Source organism: Mauremys mutica, chromosome 13 (genome assembly GCF_020497125.1).
Source record: "Mauremys mutica isolate MM-2020 ecotype Southern chromosome 13, ASM2049712v1, whole genome shotgun sequence".
In the NCBI taxonomy this organism is placed as follows: domain Eukaryota; kingdom Metazoa; phylum Chordata; order Testudines; family Geoemydidae; genus Mauremys; species Mauremys mutica.
In genome coordinates this window covers 16,706,771-16,732,214 of record NC_059084.1, presented here as the reverse complement: position 1 = coordinate 16,732,214, position 25,444 = coordinate 16,706,771, and the positions used below count along the sequence as shown (strand labels likewise).

The following is a 25,444-nucleotide window of genomic DNA, read 5'->3' as shown; positions in this document are numbered from 1 at the left end:
GGGGTAATGGACTAGTAGTAAGAGGAAGCATGTTACATCCTGTAAATGTGTCGAGCTCTCACTCAGGTGCATTCTCCCGCAGAACCCTGGAAGAATTCTGGCTGAGTCAGCCAAAGTGCCCCTGGAGAGTCCTACTTCTGCACGGCCCCTTCACACTCCCCCAGTGTGGGTTGTGGCTTAGAAGCCCCTCTATAGCCCCAGATTTGGTATTGGTTTTCGCAGTGGGTAAGTGCAAGTTTCACTACTTTACCTAGGGGGCGTTTTAAATTAGATACAAGTGGTGCAACTCACCCTGATGATATTTCAAAATAAAACATCAGGTCCTACAGTATCTGGAAGAATTAAACACACACAGGGCATTTTAATAATTTATTTCTCTAGATCACTGTTATTTTAAATAGACATAAGCTTAGATTTACCCATAATGCAAGTGTTCCCTGTTACCTTTAGACACTGTATCCATCGGAAAGAAAGATGCAGATGAGGCTATTTGGAACAACTGCCCTGAAGCAACAAGTATTGTGTTTCTAACTTTATACCAACCCCAGTAATTTGGTCCAGAGTTCAAATCTGGATGCCTTGGTCTCTTCTATGGAAGTAACACAAATCAGATGTTAACACTTCCAAAAGGAGATCCATTGTACAAGTAGAGTTGATATATATTTGGTCATGCTGACTTCAATGAAGGACATGAAAGGAGATCGAAGTGTGAGCAAGACTTGCAATCTTTATTTTCATTGATGTTTGTAGGATGAATCGGGCAACATCTTTATAGTTGTTCCAGAGAAGGATGTTTTCATAAACCCACACCAGGCCTCCCCTCAGACTTTTAGAAACAAGTGGCTTGCTTCAGTCAAAGTTCATGCCATGCAGAAGCTCCCGTTCGTTGTGTTGACTGTAAAGACATTCCTTTCAATGTTCAACAAGTTTTTTGGAGCATATGTCAGATGCTTTGATCGTGGGTGTTAGCATGTCCTCCACCACCTGGTAATATATGGACCTCAGGTGAAATGTGATTTTCTAGTCTGACAGTCTCCTGATTGCCCTGGGTTTTTCCAGTGATACCTTCCATGGAGTAAATGCAGTTTTGCCCTATAAATTTCGGTGAGGTGGGTAAAGCAGCACTCTCTAGATGGTTCTTCTCCATTCTATAAATGTTATCTTTTTGCTTTAGACAAGCACTGTTTGTAATATTGTATTTGGGACTTACATTTCCTGGAGGGCTTGAGTCGTAAAGCAACTGACCTTCATCATCAGTGTCAGCATCTATATATTTATGTATGCTGGCATCGTGAAAATTGAAAGCTATTGCTATCTGCTTCTCTGGCGACGTTGGGGGTGTTCTAGCACTCGCTGTTGTGTAGATAGAGGTTTCTGGACTGACTAAAGACCGATCAGAGAGTAAGGAACTGTCTGCAGCGGCAGCAGCTCCCCTATTCTTGAGAGCATCTGGATATAGTCTCAGTACATTTGATGCTGGTACTAATGTGCTGTTGTCATCTTCCATAAAGTTGACTTTCAGAGATCTTAATTTTAAAGGGTTACTGGCTTTTACAGAACTATTTGGGCTTTCTATGAAAAATGTAGAGCGATGGCTGCCTTCCGGCTTTGGGTTTATCTCCATGAACCTGGTTCCACTTCCCTCTGCCCTGATTTGCTCCTGAATTGGATTAACACCTCCTCTGCAGGGAAGTGTAGCAAGTGGACTGTGGGAGAATTTCCCAGAGTCAGGGAAATCTGTAGCACAGCTTATAAAACTGTCAATGCTTGACATGCTCCTCATGTCAATGATCCCGTCTGCACGGGTGGTCAATAAAGGGACCGTTGGGCCAGGAATAGTCTCCATTTCTAGCTCTTCCTTTTGCTTTCCAGGGTGACCTGTGTTTTTAGTGTTGAGGTTTGGCTGTGACTGAGTCTTTGCCATTTTGTTGTACATGTCCTCCAACTGTTGGACATTCAGGTGCTGAGGGCTGGAAGAGGACCGGGCCTTTTCTGGAGATCCTTGTTCCCTAGTTTCAAAAGATTTACTGGAACTAGTTTCAGAGAGTGTTCTCTTGGTCCATTTCCACTTGCTGGGGGATAAATGATTGTCCTGAACTTTATCCTTTTTGCCTGTGCTTTCTCCATTCTTTTCAACCACAATATCCATCAGTTCTACACTACGGGCAAAAGCATCCTTCATATTCATGGAGACAATGCTGCCATTTCTTTTTGCTCTTTCAAGTGCTTCTCTGCGCTTGATGGCTTTCTCCTGCCTCTTCTGCTCTTTGTAGAACTCGGAGAAGTTATTTACAATGATTGGGATGGGAAGGGCAATCACCAGCACCCCAGCAATGCAGCACAACCCTCCAACTATTTTGCCTAAGAGAGTTTTGGGGTAGATGTCTCCATAGCCTACTGTTGTCATGGTGATAGTTGCCCACCAGAAGGAAGCTGGGATGCTCTTGAATTTTGTATCATCCTCATCTTTTTCTGCGAAAAAAACTAAGCTGGAAAAGATCATAATGCCCATGGCCAAAAACAAGATGAGTAATCCAAGCTCATTATAGCTTCTCCTTAGTGTAAATCCCAAGGACTGTAAACCAGTTGAGTGCCTGGCAAGCTTTAGAATTCGGAGTATCCTCATGATACGAAATATCTGAACCACCCTGCGTACATTTTGGAACTGAAGTACACTTTTGTTTGATTCCGTGAGGAAGATAGTGACATAATAGGGCAAGATAGCTAGCAAATCAATAGCGTTCAGGGGGCCTTTGAAAAACTTCCATTTCTTAGGTGAGGATAGGAACCGCAAGAGGTATTCCATTGTAAACCATGCAATGCACACTGCCTCCACGTGGGCAAGCTGAGGGTTGTCCGTGGTTTGTCCAAATTCATCCGTGCCTTGTAGTTCAGGAAGCGTATTAAGCGACAAGGCTATTGTAGATAATACAATGAACATGATGGAAATGATGGCCAAAATCTGCAAATAAAAGAAAAACTAGTTAGTTCATCTCAACAGATATGCTTCAATATTTATCCTCACTGTTGTTAATATACAGGATATTTTCACTGACGTATCTCAGGCTAATTCTGCCCTTAGTTATACAAGTGCGGCTCCCATAAATACAACATAACAAAATATGATCTGAAAAGGGATGAATCTGCAAACAGTTTTTAAATGTGTCTTGTACACAAAGAAGGTTGAACACAGATTCCCCCATCCAGTTTGCTCATCTCTACCTCTTCAAGGCACTTGTATCAGATAGCCAAACTGTCTGGAGGATTGTGAGATAATTCAGAGGAGTAGCTTTGTATTAGCCATCCACAAGGTACCCATTAAAGGCCACCTGTAGATGAGAGCCAGATTTCCATCCAATTTGGGGATGCAATTGTGTGCGCAAAATGCAATGTGTAGTAATGCACCCCATTTAATGTACAGTTAACATAATTGTGTTCATTTGGTAACTGCACATGCATATGGCTAATAATATTCACTTGCATGTGTAAGCCACACATCTCCTGGGTGTGGTGCTCCACCGAGACCACTTAGAGATTAATGAGCCTGCTATAGTTTTAGCTAAGGGTCATGTGGCTTTTAGCTCATGTGGTAGAGGCTTATGCATTTAGGTCCACAGGGCTCATGTTTGATCCCACCCGCCGACAACCGGGGTCTGTCGGCGTTACACAGGCACAATTATACTATATATGCCACATTTTGAATGACTAAAACCTATGGAAAACTGGCCTGACTGGTTTGAAAGCTGATAAAACTTTCCCAAGACTTTTGAAAGAGATCTTAGAATTCCAAAATATTCCATATTTTGCCTGATCAGCTATTGGAACTCATCATCACAGCTAACTTGCCTGTGAACATCAAATTACACAACTTTGAGGTCGTCAGGTCAGGTCAGCACCAACTTCCAGAGAGCACATCAGTCATTAGGCACCCATTCCTGGGACAAAGAATGCAATGAGAAGAAGAAAATGGCTAGGGGAAAAAAGTCTGTCTGTTCCTGAATCACTGATTGTGAAGAGACTAGGAAGTGGTACCGTGCTGGATTACTCTATGCTCATTACAACCTTAAGATTGTGTATCCGAGCTGCCCACCCATAGCTGTTGTATACAAGCATTAAAATGGATAACGTTCACTTTTTTTCTGTTTCCCTGCTTTCAAGAGCCGATGACATTTTCTTTTAACTTATTTGTGGGATGCTTTAGCGTTGATGGACAATTTGAGATGTACCTTCTCTTGGTGATGAATTAATTCTGCTGCTTCCTAACTGGGTGAAAGGATATCTTGTTTCTTAGGCTACTGGCAAAATATGGAAGTGCATTCAAAACATACATGTCTATGACTATTTTTATTTATTCATTGTGCTGCAAGGTGATCCTTTATGCTTACTTTTCTGCTGCTCTGCTTTAAAAACAACGTAAAGTCAAAAGCTGCATTGGCTAAATATACCACAGTATACAATGAATTATAAAATCCCATGGCAGGACTTCACACACTGAGTTGAAAACATGAAAAGAACTCGCCCCCGTCCTCCCCTCCCCCCCCCCAATTTGACTGGTTAGAAATGTTAGCCTTGCTCACAATAACACTGTTTAACCCGTTTCAATGAGAAAGCATCAAGAACTACCATCAGGAGCATTAGAGAAAAAAACTCTTACATATCACATTTTCAACTGTAAGCAGTGCCAATACCATAAGCACTCAGGATGCCCCAAGCTTTTGAACATCTGCCTACATGGACAAGAGCTAAAATGGAACACGGTGCAACCCAACCCTTGCTGCTGTGGCAGAAGCACCCATTTTCAGTCACACACACTGCACCTGACTCTTATTCAAGGATTGAAAAGTGGATGTGTTCTGCAATGCTTGGAGGCATTGCATGAGTTGGGCTGATGCAGTACACTTCAGATGTGATTTTCGAACAAAAGTAGATTACATATGCCTTGAAAACAAACAGGTAAAAGAGACACTGCCAGGTAATTTCGGCTAAAAAACTGTAGATTTCTATGTTTGTTTGTTTTTAAGTGATAAAACATCCATTTGTAATTTTAAAATGTTTTCATGATTTTTTCCAAAACAATGTAATGCAAAACATTTTTTTAAAATTGGCTAAAAAAAAATCTCCCCTGTAAAATTTGCAACCCATGCAGCTTAATGAAATGGAACAAGTGAACAGAACAAATGGTGAAAAGTATAGTGGATTTTTATAATTCCACCACAAACAGTAACTAAAGTATTACTGGCAACGTAGGTAGGAAACTTCCCCTTTCTAAGTGTTTCTTTCTACTGTGGTTAAATATAACTTTATTGTTAGAGAAATGGAAACGCAGGAGTCACTAGAGACAAACTTCCAACAGGAAACAGCTTAGAAATGAACTTAAATAGGTGTGTGAACTGAGTGCCAGTCAGAGGCAATCAGGAATACAATTAGATCATGAACAATAGAAAAGAAACAAGGAATAGAAAAGAAACAAACTACTCCAGCCCATACACAAGTAATTTTTTGTTTTGGTGAACAAGGCAGTGACAAGTGGAGGAAAATTTCACAGAAACATTTTGATCAAAAATATTGGCACACTGAATTATATAAAAATGAACCCTCAGTTGGTGAGAAGATAATTTCTTCATGTCAGCTCTGACTTGGCATTGCTTGATAGATTTTTAAGTCCAGAAGGGACCACTACTAAGGCCATGGCTGAATTACAAATTTTAGTTGATGCAAGTTACGTCAGTGTACAGAAAGTGCGGTGTGCACCATGGGCAGGTAGCCCCATGTGGCATGTGCTACCATCCAGTGTGATGCCTTTTGGGAACTTTTCTCAATGTGTTGTGAGGTAGAAATGAATCTATGGGACTCACTGGGCTCTAGGGGTCATATTCCCAGTTTGCAACTTTCTCCATCATGCCATCTATATCCCATAATTTCAGTGCCTTTTTAAAAAAACCCACAAAACCTTGCAGCACTTCTCAGTGTTCACCATCTCTGACAGAAGCACGGAGCCCACAGAGCTCTGCACTGTTCTCATTAATGCTTCAAATACAGAACGCATGATTCTCCTGTATTCGTAGACCTGCAAGAAATACCACACCAATGGGGGAAGTGGCAACGTCTTCAAGGACAACTTGCTAAGGGACATAACAAAATCAGGTCAAGGTGGTTTGTGGCATTCACAGAGCAGCTGCAGATGGTGAGCGCTGCTTCTGGGCCTGAGAAATGAGCACTGACTGGTGGGATCGCATTGTAATGCAGGTTTGAGATGATTAGCAGCAGGTGCAGAACTTTCGCCACATTCCCAGATCTGTGTGCCAAGCTTGCCCCAACCCTTCAGCACAGGGATACCAGAATAAGGGCTGTGCTGACAGAGGAGAAGCAAGCGGCTATCACTGTGGCAGCTTGAAACTCGGGATTGCTTCCAGTCAATGAGAACTCATTTTGGAGTCAGAAAATCCACGGTAGAGGCCATTGTCATACAAGTGTTTAGGGACAATAATGATCTCCTGCTACCCAGGACTGTGACTCTCAGTAATGTGCAGGACAGATGGCTTGATTTACTGCAGTGGGGTTCCTGAATGGCAGCAGGTGATAGATGGCTCACACATTCCTATTTTGGCACAGCCAACCTTGCCACAGAGTACATCAACAGACAGGGCTACTGTTCTGTGGCTATGCAAGCATTGGTGGATCACTGGGGACACTTCACCAATATCAGTGTGGGCTGGGCTGGTCAAGGAAGATGCATGATGCTTGCATCTTTAAGAATACAGAACTGTTCAGAAAGCTGCAAGCAGGGACATCTTTTCCCAACCAGTGGATTACCACTGAAATGCCAATAGTAATTTTGGGGGACCTAACCCGTTTGCCTCATGAAGCTGTATACGGGCCACCTCACAGCACCAAGGCAAGATTTAATTTCTGACTAAGCAATTGCAGAACAACTGTTGAATGTGCTTCTGGTAGACTGAAGGGACGCTGGCGGTGTTTATTTACTAGACTGGATCTCAGTGAGAAAAGTATCCCAATAGTAAGTTGTCTGTTGTGCCCTGGATAATATTTGTGAAGCAAAGGGGGCAAAGCTGCTGCTGAGGTGGAGGGAAGAGGTGGAGCAGCTGTCTGCTGGCTTTGAACAGACAGACACAATGGCCACTACAAGAGCCCAGCATGGAGCTATGCAGTTGAGGGAGCACTTTAACAGTCAGTCACGGTAGTGCTCTGTGATGGAATGTTCTCTGGGCCTGCTGCATTGTGTGCTGCTAAGAATTGTGTAGTGCTTGCTGTACATTTATAAATATGACATGACTGGGTGTTTTCCTGGAGCTATGAGTTATGTTGTACTTGCTGTACATGTCCAAGTACTCTTTGCTTTGAGTACCACTGTACATTCTGCAATACGTGTGGTGAACTAGTAAAGATAATTTTATTCTCCCAAAAAAGAACTTTATTGTGTGAAAAAAAAATGTGCAAAAACCCACAGGTGACATAATGCAAACTTTTAACATAAATTAATGGAGTGGAACTTTAGAAGTGGAAAGGCAGCAAACATTTCTGTCTATTTCAGTGCACAAATGCAGTGCTACACAGACACCAGCTAACACTTGAGAAGCAAGTGGCGATCTCACTGTGGAAGCTGTGGTTTTCCTTGCTGTTCCCCAGCACAAAGTAGTAGGAATAAGAATGTGGGCCGTGATGCCATGTGGTATGTTGGGTGGGGTGGGGAGGCAGGGCAAAGGGACCAGTGACCATGAAACTGTCTGAGGCCTGAAAAAGGTGAGGAATTCTGGGATTTTTAGACCTGTGGGTCAACCAGAGTCTGCAGCATTTGGATTTTCTGCCTGAGAAGACCCATTTCCCTCTCCTTGTTCTGCTGGGACTCCTGGACCTTTATGTTGGCTGCTCTTTCTTTCTCCATGTTGCTGGTCATACTGTCCCCCCAACCCCTTTGTTCGTGGTCTGATGCAGCACTGGCTTGCAGGATCTCACTGAACGTGTCCTCCCTAGTACTTCTCTTTCTCCGCCTCATCAGGGTCAAGCATTCTGCAGAGATGGTGGGGGCACTCCTCAGGGCCACCATGCCAGAAGCTGCTGATAAAAACACACAGATGTACAACTGGATTTACAGTCACAATGTAAAGGGGAAAACAAGTTTCACACCTCCCATCTCTTATTCCCATAAACACATTTACTAAGAAATGATTATTGACACTTTAGCTTTGGAGTACCCTTCCATGGCACTGGTCTCCAGCTCCCAGCCAGGTGAGTATGGCCTGCCAGGGTTAAGGGCAGGCGAAGGATTTTCTGTTTCATGAAGCACTAAAATTTCAGTCCCTATTCCATGGGTGTGAGCACAAGGTCATTGGCATTGAATACTGGAACTATTTTCCACAGCTGGTGGTGATCTGAGCTAATACCTAACTCCTGAGGGCAACAAAGGCAGAGACCACAGCTACTACTGGCATCCTGAAGCCTTCGGGGCTTATCTGCCACTAGCCTGCTTACTGCAATGGTGCCTGGCAAACTCATTGCAGAGTGGCATGGGACAGTGTCCTACCATGGAGGGAGAAATAAGGCAGCCATCCCTGGGGGAGAGGATTGCAGAGAACCTCCATGGAAGTTTAAATCAAGATCTCTTAAGAGGATAAAAGGGACATCCTTATGGACATTTTAAAAAAGTGCGCTGCATGCCTCCTTCCCCCATCCACCCCACCTAATCCAACAGGGAAATGAAAAGCAGATGCCAACTCTGCAATTTCTGTTTGTTGTACTGCTACTTCTCCTCATGTGAGTAAAACAATGAACAGTTCATACCTGTGTCTTGTTAACATGGCGATGGGCTGGGTGCCATCCTTAAATTTAAACATGGTAAGGAACAATGCATGCACACAGTTACCCAAGTTCCTTTCTTCTTCATCAGGCTCTGATGTGCTCATCTGTTAGGACTAGCTAGACTGAGGCAGAGTCTTGAACAGGTCCTAGCTCATGATATGGCTGGAGACCGCTGCTGCGTCTCCCCCCCCATTGCTGTTCATGGCAGGGATCTCTATCTTGGGCTCCTTTGGGGTATTCAGAGTGGTCTGTTGGCGGGATCTTTGATAAGAACAGCATGCAGCTTGTGGTTAAAGCAGCACGTCCATTGGGCACCACCAGATCCAGTGCTGACCTGCCTGTCCTTATGGTATCCCTGGTGAAGTTCCTCTGCTTTCACACACCACTGGTACAGAGCCCTGTTGTACCTCTTTGCCAGCATCCCCTGAGCAATCTGTTTGTAGATGTCCACATTTCTACAGCTGCACTTCCTCTTCTTCCCACAGGCCCAGGAAATCCAATATCTCCTGTTTACTCCAGGCAGAAGCGTGTCTAGCGCATGGAGCTGGCATGGTTGGTTGGGCAGTTGAGCAGGTAAGTATGCTTGCCATGCTGAGCAATCAGGAAAAGGCATTTCTAAAACATGCTGGGGGAGCGGAGGAGCCTAAAAAGGGATGAGCCCCCTAGGCAGTGGAGTTTACAACTATGACCAGAGGAGTCGCTGTCGCAGGGCATGGGGCATTGTGGGACAATGTCTGGAGGACTGTTGGGGTCAACACAGGTCATGCAGTGGTTACACTCACACCGTATTGACCTCAACAGGTTGACCATGGTGCCATTTCCTTCGGGACAGTGGTATTACTGCATCACCGTAACTGGGTGCTTATGTCAGCCAGAGACAGATCTTGCTTTTGGTTGTGATATGCAAAAATAGGTTGATGCAAGGTGATTTATGTTGACCTAACTTTGTAGTGTGGACCAGTCCTTAGTCTGACCTCCTGTACGATACAGACCTCTAGACTTTCACCTAGTAATTCCTGCAGTGGGTGAACTATTCTTCTCTTCTATATAAATGAACATTAATAAGCCCAATAGCTTGTGGGATGAACTGGACATAACTTTTAGAAAGACAGTTTGTTAGCTTCTCAAGGGAGTCAGCTGTAGATAGCAGAACGGAACCCAGGCACTCTGGCTCCTAGTCCCCTACTGCATGAAGAACTGCAGTAAATCATGGCTGGGGAATCTAAGCAAAAGAGCAGTATGTGATGTCCACAAAGGATGGAAGAGGTGCAAAAAAGAGTCAAAGGAAGACCAAAGGGCTGGAGGGGCACAGAGGAGGCTGTGAGTGCACTGAATGTGACAAGGGAAGATTAGGAGAAAGGCACCCATGCAGAGGACTGGTGTGCAACCAGAAGGCTGGAAGAATGCTGGGTTGAGGAGACACTGAAAAGAGAGGCATAGTGGAATGACAAGAAAAAGGCTCAAAGAGTTAGGGGAGCAGTAGCTTCCAAATTCAGACTCAAAAGTTGAGGTCAGCTATTCCAAGAAGAAAATGAATGAAATCCAGACTTTTACTATTTCAGTATTGTTATTTATTTAGTAAAAGTGCTTTCTCGAAGAGCAAATAAATGGCATTGTAAATCAGTGAATCATTTCAGGTAAGACTGTTTTAGTGTTCCTTGTTGTGATTTCTTTGGTATGACCCAACATTTCTAAATATGTTTGGGATGTTTTAAATGGTAATTCCTCATAGTTTGATGGGTTTCGTCTCTACATATTATATACGGAAGGATTTATTTATAAACCTTGATATGTCTGGTGCGTTTATGTCCTTTACCTTCAGTTCAAATATCAATCACTGCACCTTTACTCATTGGATTGCATCCAGCAATAATCAGTGTCGCATCTTTTATTTCTTTGGATATACTCTCCTGCTTTGAAGATCAAGGCAATGCCAGGTGAATGTTAATTTGAAAAGTAGCACAGTAGGGGGTAGAATTTGTTTTTGGTTTATCAGCTCTGGTCACTGAGCTAAGCAGTACACAAAAGAAGCCATTTATCATTTCTCCTGCAAGTCACAGCAAGATGCCACCTGAACTACTAAGCTATGTGATTCCCCCTTTTTGATCTACAACCATTCTTTGTCTTTAGGAAGCCCATTAAGCTATGAGCAGCTTTTAAAATTAAACTTGTGTAAGCTCTCCTGAAGTGGGTAAAAGAATTTACATCCTGAAATGTATACAGAGCTGTCAGGGATAACATTCTCTCCGCTCTCTCTGATTTATCACCATGGTATCTGGTTAAGATGGACAACAGCTATCAACCAGTAAATGCACTAAGTGCATGCTAGTTGAGCAAACTCAGATTTAGCTGTTGTTATCATCAATTACTGAGCAATGACTGTGTTTGGTGCTATACAGATCTGGTCCCAATTCTGAGGTGATTGCAATCTGAACTTCTGCTACACTACAAAAATCAACCTGGGAATATTAATGTATCCCATCACAACTGGAATGGGCTGTTTCAGGGCAGTTTTGAACATGGTCAGGTCCCATTTGTAATGCAGGATAGAAGTGTGTCTTGGCTGAGTTGGAGAACAGCTGTGCTGCCATTTGGTTCTGAAGAGGGAGGACGGGGTGTGATATGGGAACCATCAGCCCTGGGAACAGAGCACAGGACGTGAGCAAAGATGTCAGTGAAGGAGCAGAGAGTATATGAGATGGTGTCACAAAGGGAGGGAGAAGCTGCAAAGGAAGCGGTGAGGGTCAAGGACACATCCGAGAGAAGACAGAGACTGCCATGGAAGTGGGGAGAAGGTATGAGAAACGGGAGGGGTGGGAAGGGGACCATTAAGAAGGCTTCACTGCTTCCCCCTAACCCTGTGATCATGAATCACATTTGAAACAGCCTGCTGAATCAGTCATGATAAAGCCCTTCTGGGAGAGGTAGGCATATCTCCAGTTCTTTCTTTCTCTAGTGGACAAACCAGGCCTCTGCAACACTGTGTACCTAGGGGCGCTCTGGGCTCATGGCCGCAGTAATTGCCTTTCCATTCCATTCCCAATCCTACCTACGTTCCCTTCCTTCTTCCCCACTGCTCCTTTCAGTGTTCACAGCTGCCTGGTGGCCTTACTACAGGCTGGGAAAAGCCATTAGCTCCAATTGTGACATAAGCAGGAATAATTCCACTGAGGTGAATTGTAGCTGTGTTAGCCTTTGATGACTGGAGCCCAGTGTCCTTGAAACCTGCTCCTGAGCATTAACCCTCTTATCAACTAGTGAATCGGCTGCATCTCTGCATTTCTAGAGCCAAACAGTGTCTCTGTTTCTCTGTGCTACTGACCTACAGCTTCACTGCTACAGTATTTGAAATCCTTCAAAAAGACTGTGAGTGATTTAGCTCTGGGGAAAGGTCATGGACTGACAGCCCTGAGGCTGAAGTCCTTTGCAGCAGAAATGCAAGTTCTGCTTACATTGCACAGACAGCTGGAGAGGTGAGAGGGGATTCTATATCCATGGCCTAGTCAGTTCTCTAGCTCTCGTGGGACTCTGTTTAGTATTATTATTGGTATTACCATAGCACCTAGGAGCCTTCGTATGGTAGTGCCAACAGGCTCCAACCAGGATGAGGGCCCCTTTGTGCTAGGTGTGGTACAAAACACATCGTCTGAGCTAGTCCCTGATCTGCAGAGATTACAGTCTAAATACAAGATGGACAAAGGCTGGGAGTGTGAATCAGAGGCATAGGGAGGGGAAGTGACTTGCCCAAGGTTGCACAAAACATCAGTGGGAGAGCCAAGAATAGAACCCACATGCTCCTGACTCTCTGGCCACTCCCTTAACGGCTAGACCAAGCCATCTGCCCGAACCAGGTGCCCATTAGGGCCAGTTATGGTAGCCCTAACAGTCCAGGTCTGAGTGGAGCTGTATCCCCAATACATCCCAACAAGCTCACATACCCAATTCACATATGGTTGATATAACTCCAAACACACAATTCCTGCCAGGTAGGGTTTCAAGCCCCTTCAGCTAATTCATCTCGCATGTGATGTTGTAAGTGTTCTCTCCCCACCAATCCCCAGCCTCCTTTCACTTTGTTTAACAGTGGGCTGTTACATACGATTCACCTGCTTGAAAGCAACAGATTTTGTTAGTTCCAATCAAATACTTCTCCAGGCATCTGCCAGAAGGTATTGGATTGCACTGGCTCTTAATGATATTGCTGTGTTGGAATGTAAGTTTCAATAGATACAGGCAGAATTCCAGGGACACAACCAGGCAGTAGAGTCCAGAAAGCTTTGCCTATACTAAATTGTTCCCATCATTGCAAAGATTTAAGTGAGCAAACCTCTGATTGAATTTCTGTGACTGTTAGTGATTAATTAGTGCTAAGTAACCTTGGGGAAAGCAGAGCAAGATTTGTTAACGAATACAAGCATGCAAAATGCACGCCTATTGCGTATGTGTAATTATCACGTGTGCACATATGGGCTGGTTATGTGCAAATGAGCCTAACAAGTCAACTGTGCACCCAGTCTGTTCATGCAGCCAGGCCCAAAGATGCACTGCATTCACATCAGTGCATGAAACTACTGTAACCATGGGCAAAGATGTTTCACATTCCCATTTGTGCACCATGCTTGTTCTTGAAAATTTGGCACGAGACCCCTAATAAACCTGTCGTGGCGATCATTCTTGAAACGCTTCATTATTGCCAATTCCTGCTCACTTCCTGTGAGTAATGCCATGGGATCAGGATCAGACCCATTGACCTTGTGGAGGCCTAATGATACAGGCAAGATGGGCAGGGCTTGGTCCTCAGACGTGTCCCACCTAGAAGGAAATCTGCTCAAGAATTTCTTGCTTCTCTCTTCCCCTTCCTGGCAGCAAAAGTTTGCAGGCAGCAAAAATAAGGAGCAAGCTCTTTCTTTCAGTAGGGAATGGGGTGAGACTTAGGGAGGGAGGGATCTGGTGAGCATTCAGGCCCTGGGATGCTTATCACAGTATTATTGTTTGTTATTTGTATTGCAGGAGCACCTAGAGGCCCCAGCTGAGATCAAAGACCTGAACATTTCAAAGCAACCAACCGGATCTGGATACCTAATTCTCACTAATGGGAGATGGATGTCCAAAAATCTCAGCTGAACCTTTGGAGTGTTTTCTGCTAATGGCAACATACCCCCCACCCCTTTGTGTGTGTGTGCTTATACTGAGTAGTGAATAAGACTCAGCATGGGAGGTGGAGAGAGCAAGTTGGCATTTGAAAATAGATCCAGTATTCTTGGAAATACAGTGAGAGAATTGGAATGGAATTGACAAGCCCAATAGCACTTTGGTCTAATGCTTCTCCCTCCACCCCCCATTTTAAAGCTCCAGAGAGGCCTGCAGAAAAATAAACTTGGCACCAAGAACAAGTTTCATTCATGAAACCTTACACTCCGTTTGCTGAGGGATTTTCCCCTTCAGTCTTCTTAGTTCCCTAAGGAAACAACATACTTTTACTCAGTATAGTCCATGGCTCTATTTCCCCTTTACCTCCATCCCCAACTATAAATAGTTCGCTGTCCACTCTGGAGCTAACCAACCTTTGGAATATACAGAGCAGCGTGTGGCAGGAGTGACACCATGTGTCGTCTACATGACAGGGCTATGTTGTAGATGCAGCTGTGCGATCCAAAAGTCCCCGAGGCTAGTTGCTCAGCCAGGGTCTATACAAATGTTGGCTGTGAACACACACAGGCACTAGCCTGAGACCCCTGCAGTCCCCTAGACACGAGTTAGTGGTTTAAGGTCAAGAGCAACTGCTTCAGGGGTTAAACGGGGGCAGCTGGTGGCAGTCTGGAGAGCTGGAACATTTCTCCCGGCAGAGGTGCCAGCTTGTGCTCAATGGGACTTATGCACACGGTGAAATGCTTTCCTGGATCAGGGTCAAACCAGACTCCCCTTCATAAAGTCAGACTGCTCATCCAGAGACTCAAAAGGACTTCGCAGCCATGAATGAATGAAGGGTCCCAACACCCCTGTGAGGTGTGCAGTACCCTTTACGCAGACAGAGGGTAACATGACTTGAACCAGAACCCAGGAATCCTGACACCCAGTCCCTTGTTCTGAACCACGGCACATACTGCCTTGCTCGCTATTTATGGGGCTTGTGACAGGCTTCCACAGCCTTTGAAAATCAAATGAGAACCTCCCACTTGTCTAAAGGCAGATATGCAGTTAGTACTTCTCATTCTTGGACATCTTTCGCCAGATCCTCAATTGGTGTGAATCTGTGTAGCCCCATTGATTTATCCCAATTTACCATCCGGGGCTTTATTTCTTCAATGGCCCAAATACATAGACTCATTTCTACAAACCATTAAGTTTGCCCGTGTTGTTCTATGCAGCCCAGCAGGCCCTGATACTGAATGTTACTACATGACATTTCATTGCCTCTTGCGTGATTAAAATAGTTTCAAAACATTAATGCACAGCTGAGGAAAATGACTGAATTGGGGCCTCATGCTTGCTAGACAGGTAGATATGCATATGTAATCTGTATGTGTTGCTCTCAGCTGGATTGAACGTCAGACCTGCCTGTACTATCAGTCTACACAAGCTACGCTACTGATATTTCTAAAGTGCGAGTGAGTACATAGGTGCAGCTTGTGTAAGACTGAGCCCTTCTATTCATTCACAAGCTCAAATGACTCCTGGGTTGAATAGCTGTAACACCACAAGGCAACTGGTTTTATGATGTTCAATTTTCTGTTCCTTGACAAAACTTAGATTGATGTTTGACTATTTTAGTTTAGCTATAACTGTAATCATTCTGTTTGTCATTGGATCCAATTTCAGTATGTGGTTTAAAAGGAAATAAAGGAATGTCACTAATTAAGTTTCAGCAATTTGTTTGGTCACTGCGGCTTTCGCACAAGATTCCAACTGCTTCTGATGCTGAGCGGAAGTGGCCGGGAAAATTCCCTTGAAGCATGCTTGCTTGCAAATTCCTTAATGCTGTTAAGCACACGTTTAGTTGTCAAAGGGCTGTCAAGTCCCATTAAGTGATAAATGTTATCAGTCTTCCCTCAGAGCAGAGCCTAGAGTTCCAGCTGCAAATGGCTTGCAGGGAAAGTAGAAAATGATAAATGAAAGAAAATATCAAAAAGGCAAAATTCAAAGGCACATGATGTCCATGGATATAAATATGTTCCTCAGCTTCAAGGAAGGGACAGGAGGGCATCACCCAGGTCATCTGAAGTTCTATTTTATTCCTGCTACTTTTAGCACAACACAGAGGTTGGCTGAAGGAAGCTGAGGCCTGGTTTATGTTACACAGCTAGGTCAATGTAAGCTGCCTTGTGTCAGCCTAGTTGTGCATGTGTCTACACTTAAATCTGTCACCCACTGATAGAAGCACTCCAACATGCCACCTTCCCAAGTGGTATTAAGCCACGGTCGATGCACTGAGATGGACACAGCATGAATGTAGACAGTGCGTTATCTGTGTCAACCTTAAGTCCTCCATCAGCTGTCTCACAGTGCCTGAGAATGACCGCTCTAGTCATAATTGTGAACTTCACTGCTCAGAAGTCACAGAGACTGGAAGCCCCTACCACACCCCCTCTTTAAAACCACATGAATTCATTTGTTTCTGACTCACCGTGCATTGCCAACACTTCCCAAAAGAGTGCAACGGGTGGTGGGGAGTTGCAAACTGGGATACCTACCGACAGTGCACTACACTGTGCGTCAGAGCAAATACTTGTGGTGAGTATGCACAGTCCTGACGCAAGAAACCAAGTGTGTACATGCACAAGCAATATACGAACAGCACCGGCAGTGTCCAGACACAGAACAAAAAGCTCTTTCGTCCTCCCAAAGAGCTTACGAATTAAGTTTAAGACAAGAGACAACGGCTGGATACAGACAGACAAACATGGGGGAACACAAGGAAACAGTAATGAGACAATATTAGTAAGCAAGATAGGCAGTGGTCTTAGCACATCAGCAGCCTACCCACTGACAAGTTCTTTTTGTAGGCCTCATGGCAAATACTTAGATGTGGTCCACGTCAGCCCTCATGCCAGCTTTCCAGACACATCTGTCAATGCACCTCAGTATTGACCTTCAGCACTCCTGCCTTTCCTGCTAATCTTAGCAAACTGCACTGTAGTTTTGCAGTGTGAACAAATCTTCAACAGGGACTAGGATGGGACCAGACCACTTAATACTGCCATGCTTAACATTTGAGGTCAGGTCTCCAGAGGAGGAGAAGCAATGTACTAACTTCCCACACCAACCAGCTCAGTGTAAAGAGTGTTCTTGTCGAGGTGCTTAGCAGTTTTATCGTCTTCACACCAAAAGACGAAGCCTGTTAAAAAACCCGCTGCCCCTAGCTGCTCCACTCAGCCCTGGCTGCTTGTTACAGGAAATATCAAGTACAAAATGGTGACATTGTTCCGTGGGATTTTGGGGGTTTTAGATTCAATCAGCAATGTACCAAGACAGCATGAAATCAACTAAATGTAATTAAACAAAAACTATTAGCTTGATTGCTGAATCACTCTTCCTCTTGTGAATATGCACGAGAATAATTGATATTAATTCCTTTGAAAAGCAAAAGCACATTATTACTGCATACTATACTGTGCTTTTTTTTTAAAGAGTAAAACAGTTCCACTGTCATGTTCTAACCAAAAGATATAATTATTTTTGCTGCTGGGAGGCATACACAGTTGTTGATAGGACACCAGGCTGCCAACTTGTTAGGAAATAAGAATAGCTGGCGAATGATGTTAGCTTGGACAAATGGCAATGACCCATTAATAGCACTAGATCCAGTTGAGGACATTGAACATCTATGTGAATTTGTTAGCCAAACTGAAAACCCTAATGAGTGTGTTAGTTGACCTCCACGTCATCAACAGACAAGTGATTTCAATATTACATCATTATTTAGCATGTTAGGTGGTTATATGGCCTCCGTTTCCATAGCAGCTGAGCACCTCATGATCTTTAATGTATTTATCTGCTCACCACCACCCCCAGCTGGGGAAGTGCAGACATTTTACAGATGAGGTAAAGCCGACACAGAGATTAAGGCCTAGATCCGCAAAACTATTTGGGTACCTACCTCCCACTGAAATCAGTGGGAGTTAGGCACCTACATACCTTAAGGGAACTGGGCCCAGGTGATTTATCCAAGCTGACACAGTGAGTCAGATCTGGGGACAGAACCCAGGGCTTCAACTCCCAGTACTGGCCTCTCTCTACCAGACTGCTCTTCCTCCCCAGCTATAGAGCTGGAGCTCCTTTCTGCCTAAATAATAATCATTCCAGGTTGGGGCTGAGGCATGCTGGTGGGGCACTGTGGGGAAGCTGGATGCTGCCTGTCTCTTCTGGAGAGAGGGGACTTCAGTCTCCCCGGCTGAGAGTCCAGCATCTTTCATAAGCATAACATTCATTTTAAAAAAGAGAAAGACTTCCTCTTCTGGCATTCCCATTTAGCTGCGATTTATGTGGCTAGGCAAAGCCAAGCCTGGATTAATTAAGCATTTTAATCATTGATACCAATCACTTGTAAGGGACCTCCCCGCCAAAAAGTCCTGAGAAGGGCGGAGGAAGAATGAGAGTGGGGAGGGGACACAGAAGTCTCCATTTCCTCCATAGGCAGTGCTGCAGGGACAGGTATGGAATGCTCCCAGAGAGAGGTGCACCAAGCCTCCATAAATAAGTGCTGTTGGTGTTAAGGGGCCCATGGACCCTTCGCCTCTGAAGAGTGCTGCCAGTGAGTATGAGAGGGATGAGGAGGCTCCATCGGGATGATTTCTATTGTGGAAAAGATGAAGGCTGCTAGCCCTCCTTTGAAAGGTGCAGGGAAGGAAGAGGCTTCCTCAGTAACAACGGTCACGGGGCAACCCAGGTAGGGACCTCAGAAAGCTTGGTTCATTCTGATACGCAGCTGATTTACAGACTACCTAATAGGCAATTAAGGTTTGACAAGGACAATAGGTGTGCGAGGTTGAACTCCATACGCTTTATGAAAATATGCTTTGACTGTGAATATAATGTATTAATGGAATATGCTTTATGCAAAAGGTCTCTTGTAAGGTATCATTACAAAGCTTATAATCTACTGAGTGTGTTCATCCTATTTGTATGAATGTATCATTCTTGTGTCTGAAATATGAAGTATAACTCTAAGGTCCTATTGTAATTATGCAAAGTGTGGGCCATTAATGGTGGTTTAGAATCTTGATGGCTCCCATTGACTAGCACAATTGGTTGTAAATGGTTTATTTACCTGCAAGCCTTCCTGTGTACCTGTAAGCCAGTCCAGGAAGAATGGAGGCTGGGGTCTCACAGGACATGTGATCATGTCACCTGATACTGAAATCCATCTTAATCTGGTACTTTTCCATTTAGAAGGAGGGGTGGGAACTGAAAGAGACAAAAGATTCCTGCCTTGTGCCAAAGCTATAAAAGTGGGTGGAAAAGAAGAAAGGAGGCTGAAGTCATGAGAAAACTGCTGCTTTCCACCTAAGATGTCTGCAGGAACTAACAAGGACTGTACCAGGGGAAAGGACTGGGCCCAGACTAGGAAGGAGTCTAGTCTGTGAAAGACGCTTATTGGAACATCTCTGAGGGTGAGATTTTTACCTGTAAACAGTTTCTTAATGTATTAGGCTTAGACTTGCATGTTTTTGCTTTATTTTGCTTGGTGACTTACTTCGTTCTGTCTATTATTACTTGAAACCACTTAAATCCTACTTTTTATACTTAATAAAATCACTTTTATTTATTATTGAATGCAGAGTAAGTGATTAATAGCTGGGGGAGAAAACAGCTGTGCATATCTCTCTATCAGTGATATAGAGGGCGAACAATTTATGAGTTTACCCTGTATAAGCTTTATTCAGAGTAAAATGGATTTATTTGGGGTTTGGATCCCATTGGGAGCTAGGTGTCTGGGTGCTGGAGACAGCTAACCTGCTGAGCAGTTTTTGGTTAAAGTCTGCAGCTTTGGGGACATGGACTAGACCTGGGTTTGTGTTGCAGGAGGCTACCATGTCTGGCTCAACAAGGCAGGGTTCTGGAGTCCCAAGCTGGCAGGGAAAACAGGCTCAGAGGTAATCTCAGCACATCAGGTTACAGTCCCAAGGGGGTCTCTGTGACCAAACCCATCACAATGTGTACTTACAGACAGACCCGAAAACAAGTTGATTTGAAGCAGATGATTCAGCCATGAAATGTACAGGAGTTAATATGACAAGGAAGATTAACTCTTTCTGGCTTTACATCCAGCAAAGAGAACCATGCATGCTGCGGATACCACTGAATGAGGGTCTGTTTACACTGGCATTGGGACAGCATGTTCAGGGAACTGTGCTTCCTGACTGCTGTGTAGACACACCCTGAATGGAGCATATTTAGACCAGCCCAGTTCTACACAAGTGGTAAGAGGATGGTGGTTTAAAGGGCTGCTGATAACTTCTAGAGACTTTGCAAAGCATTCTGGGTCAGATTTCTAGAATCTCTCCAATCATGTATTGAATTTGTTGGAGCAGTTATTGGGTCTGACTATGCAAATGGTCACTTCTGCCCATCCTTGCACTCATTTCCTTGATTTAGTCCTTGTGGTTTTAGGGTATTTGCCAAAAGACCCCTACCCAATAGGTTTATTTACCAAAATAGTAGAGATGGGCCAGGAGCCAAACCTATGCCAGACATCTATGCCACCAGTTTTGGGGTTTCAAAATCCAGATAAAAAATTTATGGTTGGTACCCACCTCTGCTGCACAAATTTCAGGATTCAGTCAGTGACCAAAAGAAATAAAGCTGAGACAACAGCCCAACTCCAGGCTGTGAGGTAGGGGGCAGAAGTAAGTTAGACCCCAATACTCAAAGATATTTAGGTCCTAACTCTAGGGGCAGCTCCAGGCCCCAGCACGTCAAGTGCATGCTTGGGGCGGCAAGCAGTGGGGGGCGCTCTGCCGGCGCCGCGAGGGCGGCACGCAGGCAGCCTTTGGCGGCTTGCCTGCGGAGGGTCCGCTGGTCCCGTGGCTTCAGTGGACCTCCCGCAGGCAAGAAACCCGCCTGCGGGAGGTCTGCCGAAGCCGCGGGACCAGCGGACCCTCCGCAGGCAAGCCGCCCAAGGCAGCCTGCCTGCCGTGCTTGGGGCGGCAAAATGTCTAGAGCCGCCCCTGCCTAACTCCCATATTTTTGAGGATCTGGGCCTTAGAGTCTAACCAGGGACAGATTTTGGGGTAAATGTACTAATTCCATTCTGGGTCAAATTCTCAACAGACCTTCTTAAATGCAGCTGCAGTATTCACAGATGCAGCCACACTTGTACTTATTCAAACACCAATTTGTTTGTGCAATTCAGAATTTGCACATAGAGTCACCAGATCTGCATGAAGCGTGGAGCCAAATATTGCATATGTATACATTTAAGGAAGTCTGATGAAAAATTGGCTATATTTGCCCAGGACTAATCAATGGTAAGAATACTTAGCACTTACCTAGATGTTACGAACATTAGTTAATTATTCACTGCAATCCCCTTGTGAATTAGGCGAATATTCTTGCTCATTGTACAGATGGGGAAAATGAGACACAGAGGTGAAGTGAATTAGATGAGATCACGCAATGGGTCAATGTCAGAGTGTAGTGGGGTGGTTACCCGCTCCAGCCCTGACAGGGTAGAAGTGAGCCCTGGGAGAGCGCTAGGAGAAAAAGCCCAAGCTGACTGGGGAAGTTGCTACACCTGGGCCACACCCCAATCAGGGGAGCTGGGCCTTATAAGGCCAGGGCAGCCAGAAGCTGAGAGAGTCTCTCCTCTAGCTGTGGCGGGAGACTGGCCTGGCTGCAGGGGAATAAGTGGGTACCTGGGAGTGATGCAGGGCTGGGGAAGAGCCAGAGGAGGAGGAGGGGCTCTCCAGTCTGGTCCCAGGCCCATAGAGGTACTGGGTGGTAGAAGAAGATAGCAGGTCAAACCCCCTTGCCTGTGATGAGTGGCTTTTATACTGCAGTCTGCCCTAGTGAGGAGGCTAGGTGAGGACTGGCAGTAGCCCAGACTGAGGTGAGGTGGGGGGTAGTGGGTGGGGACTCCCTGGGGAGGGGAGACCCACAGAAACTTGGGGGGGGTACTGCCTGGGGGCAGCACCTCAGAGAAAATGGGCACTGGGGGGAACACAGGGTCCAGTTGTGGTGGATCACTGGCCTGCAGAGGGTGCTCTAGGCTGGAAATCGAGCTAATTCCCTGAAAGACCAGCAGGAGGTGCCACAGGGATGAGTCCGCAGGCTTACACAGAGCCTCATTTTTAGATCTCAGGAGGTTCCTAGCACCAAGTCTTTTGTTCTGACCCTACCTCGGGTTCTCTCTCTGCTTCTTTTCTCTCTCTAATTCCTGTATTTATTTTTGTGTCTGGCACACAGAGCCTGTATCAGACGAAAAGCCTTTGATTTTTAATCCTGAACACACATTTTCACGCAAGCCGATCCATTCATTCCAAGCTGAGGTCCCCAAAGCTTTCATCTCACTCTGCTAGATCATAAAGCCCTTTGTTAGGCTATTGGTACCAATGCAAACGAAAGTGTTTTAATCTCAAGCGCAGATGGTTCTTCTCTTTGAAAGTACTAACTGCTGGATTAGATATCACATATATAATAAATACTAACAACTGCATACAAACCAAAGCAGGTTAGAGCTAATCCTTGGCAATTAATCATTCATTTTAGCAGGAGGCCCCAGTGAGTAGTAAATAGAGATAGTAGATATGGAGTCTGTTTAAAGGGGGGAGGAAATCAAAACAATTACTGTACATCAGCATTTCAACAACAAAGTTTGATAGCACCTCAATTAAGCTATTTTGATGCATTCTACATATGCATCTAGAAGACAGAAAATAAAGCACTGGTGCTGAATATGTATTGGCTTATTTGTCAGACTAATTGAGCTAAAATACCATTTTAGGTGTCAGCTGGCAATCTTGAAATACTCTGCACTTGTGTGCTAGCTGGCTTCCTATCTTAGTGATGGGAGCAATATTAATGTAATAAATAAGCTCTTCAAAAACATAGGAAATAAGCACCTGTTACCTCTGTACAGCCCCTGGATACTTGATCTTTTCCAAATCTTTCACAATAGGACTGATTATGCACATCCCAAACAGGCAACTCTCAGCCAAAGACCAGCAAAGAAATTAACCTGCTTACACAACAAAAGACAGACACAAGGGCCACTGTGTCAGCCATGAACAGCCAGTGCTCTGGCCACGTCCTCATCCCCAGGATGCTCCATCCACCAGGGCCTGCAAAATGAGCCAGCAGAGATTCATCTTTGCTGGATCTACAGCAGCTGGGGGAGCCCCCTTATGTGGAAGACATTCCTTTTAGAGCCCCTTTGCCATGCTGGAGACCTGGAGCACAGATTTTATTTCTCTATAGTTGATCTACTGAATTTTATCCCTTAAGACAAAGTCCCCTGAAACCTTTTGGTATATGGGGATGTACTGCCTTCTGGTGTGTGGGAGGGGGTGGAGGGAAGATTTTTGCTGTGAATGGCAGACTAACATTGCTGCATTGCATATTGTATTATAATGCACACACAGAACAGCAAAGATGAGTGTCTAAGATTAAGGGAAATGATTCATTTCACCGCTTTCAGAGCGTTTTGTATTGTTCTTTGTTTGTTACAAGTTAATGTAAGAGGATTCTATCCAAGGCAGAAATTAATCACAAATGTACTCCTTCGCAAGGCTGATCCTTCTCTAGTTCTTAAAATTGAGCTGGTTTCCAGAGCAGCAGATTTTGGAATAGCAAAGATGAACCTTTCTTGAACTTTGCTGCATTAGAAATGTTTTGTCCCTGCCCCCAAGTCCACAGAGGATAATTCTCCATATAATTTCTTTAACTAGTGGGGCCTCCTAGTAGCTGTTTTTCAAACTAACATCAACATCATTCCTTTGCATACCCTTCCCCCAGTTATGTTGTTAGCAAAGGAGCCAACGTTTCTTTTTTTCCAAAGATAGAACTTGTCACCTCAGTGACCTACACAATTCTGATGTCTTGGGAAACTTGGGACTGCAGTTCTTTCAGATACACTGCTCCTGCATCTGAATGACAAACCAACACGCCAGTCCTGTGCCTTCTGCATAAATGGTTTTGTTATATTTTAAAGAGAGAACAGTAGTGACTGAAATTCAAGCCCTTTAAACTTTGCATCCAAGGGTTGAAAACAAGGGTCAGGTTTGCAGACTTTGTGTATGCAAAATTGTGAGTGACTAGAATGCTGGACTGGGACTTGCGAGACCTGAGTTCTAGGACTAATTCTGCCGCTGGCCTGTTGGGTGATGTTGGGCAAGTAATTTTACTCATGGTGCCTCAGTTTTTCCCTCTGTAAAGTGGGGTATGTGATAATGACCTCCTTTGTCAAGTGCTTTGAGATTTACTGAGGAGAGGTGTTAAGAGCTAGGTATTACTTTGTGCATTTAACTTGTGAATGCAATTACTGTAATTAGAAATAGAAAAATTGTGAAGGTCTTGATCTCTCAGATGACTGGTGGTAGGTTATGAGAGCTTTTCACTTATGATTGCTGTTTCAGTACAACTCAGGTAGGTGATGACCCAAAGGTGCCACCATGTGGAATGAGTTTGGCTGTCTCAGGCCAGTTAGCAGTCTATATATGTCTGCCTACATGTATGGACTTGATCTGGTTTTGGTTTTGCAAAAGAAAAACAAAGGGAGGATTGGGTCTAGGTTCCATTTTTTTCTGTTCCCCCAAAGTTTCAGCCAGTTGTTCAGCTAAATGGTTCCATTTCTGATCCACTGCTCTTTTGAATGGTTTCATTTCCGAACATGGCTCTGCAGTGTGCAATTACTGCTTCTGAATCACAGCAATAAAGCAGCTATAAAGATACTGCAGCATGGCATATCCTGATTATGAGTGAGAAACATGGCACTGTAAATGACCAGTTGGTAACAGTGGTATATCCAAACACATTGGATTGGGGGTGGTGTTTTGTTTAACCCTTGACTGTTAATGGTTCTCTCAACACAGAAGTCAAATCCCCTCTCCTGAAGCTCTGATGGCCCCAGTCAGATTCCTTGACTCTGAACCATCCAGACAGGCTATTAATTCCTCTTACAAGGTCAGATAACCCTGTGAGTTCATCCAGCCACTGGATTATGCTCTGTCTACAGTCAGACCGAATTATCCCTAATTAGCACTGTCAGACACTTCAACACACTATTCTTCAACCAAGACAAACTAGTAAAATCCCACCTTCTGGTGGGCAGCATTTGGGTCTTTTAAAGCAACGTCTATAACTAGTTTGTTTCACTCCTGCTGATTTCTGTTCAGTTGCAGATGCCCCTCAGTCAGCTTGTATGCACAGATGTTGTGATGGATCCACAGGGAAGCCCACATTTCAAACAGAGGCTTCTTAACAAGACACCCACATCCCACATACAGACACTAAATGCCATCTGAGTGCTGATTTGAACAAATTCAGGATTCTCATATGAGCTCATAGACAGATGTTAATACAGGAACCAGAGTTAGGAGCTTAAAAAATAAAACAGCAGGAGGTTTCACCATTTGAACAGTTCAGATCTAGGGCTTTGGTTAGGGATATTTCATGACCTAAGTTCAACAGG

At 44.4% G+C, this 25,444-nt stretch overlaps 1 protein-coding gene across 5 annotated transcripts in view; it reads right to left on the bottom strand.

The window, feature by feature from the left end:
- Positions 1-445: 445 nt before the first annotated feature.
- Positions 446-25,444, bottom strand: part of KCNB1 (potassium voltage-gated channel subfamily B member 1) — a 203,976-nt gene continuing 178,977 nt past the window's right edge. For all 5 annotated transcript variants that reach the window (XM_044984652.1, XM_044984648.1, XM_044984653.1 and 2 more), the window contains one exon: positions 446-2,962. In XM_044984652.1, the coding sequence (XP_044840587.1) occupies positions 944-2,962 (2,019 nt within the window). In that variant the 3' untranslated portion in view covers positions 446-943. The remainder of the gene's footprint in view (positions 2,963-25,444) is intronic.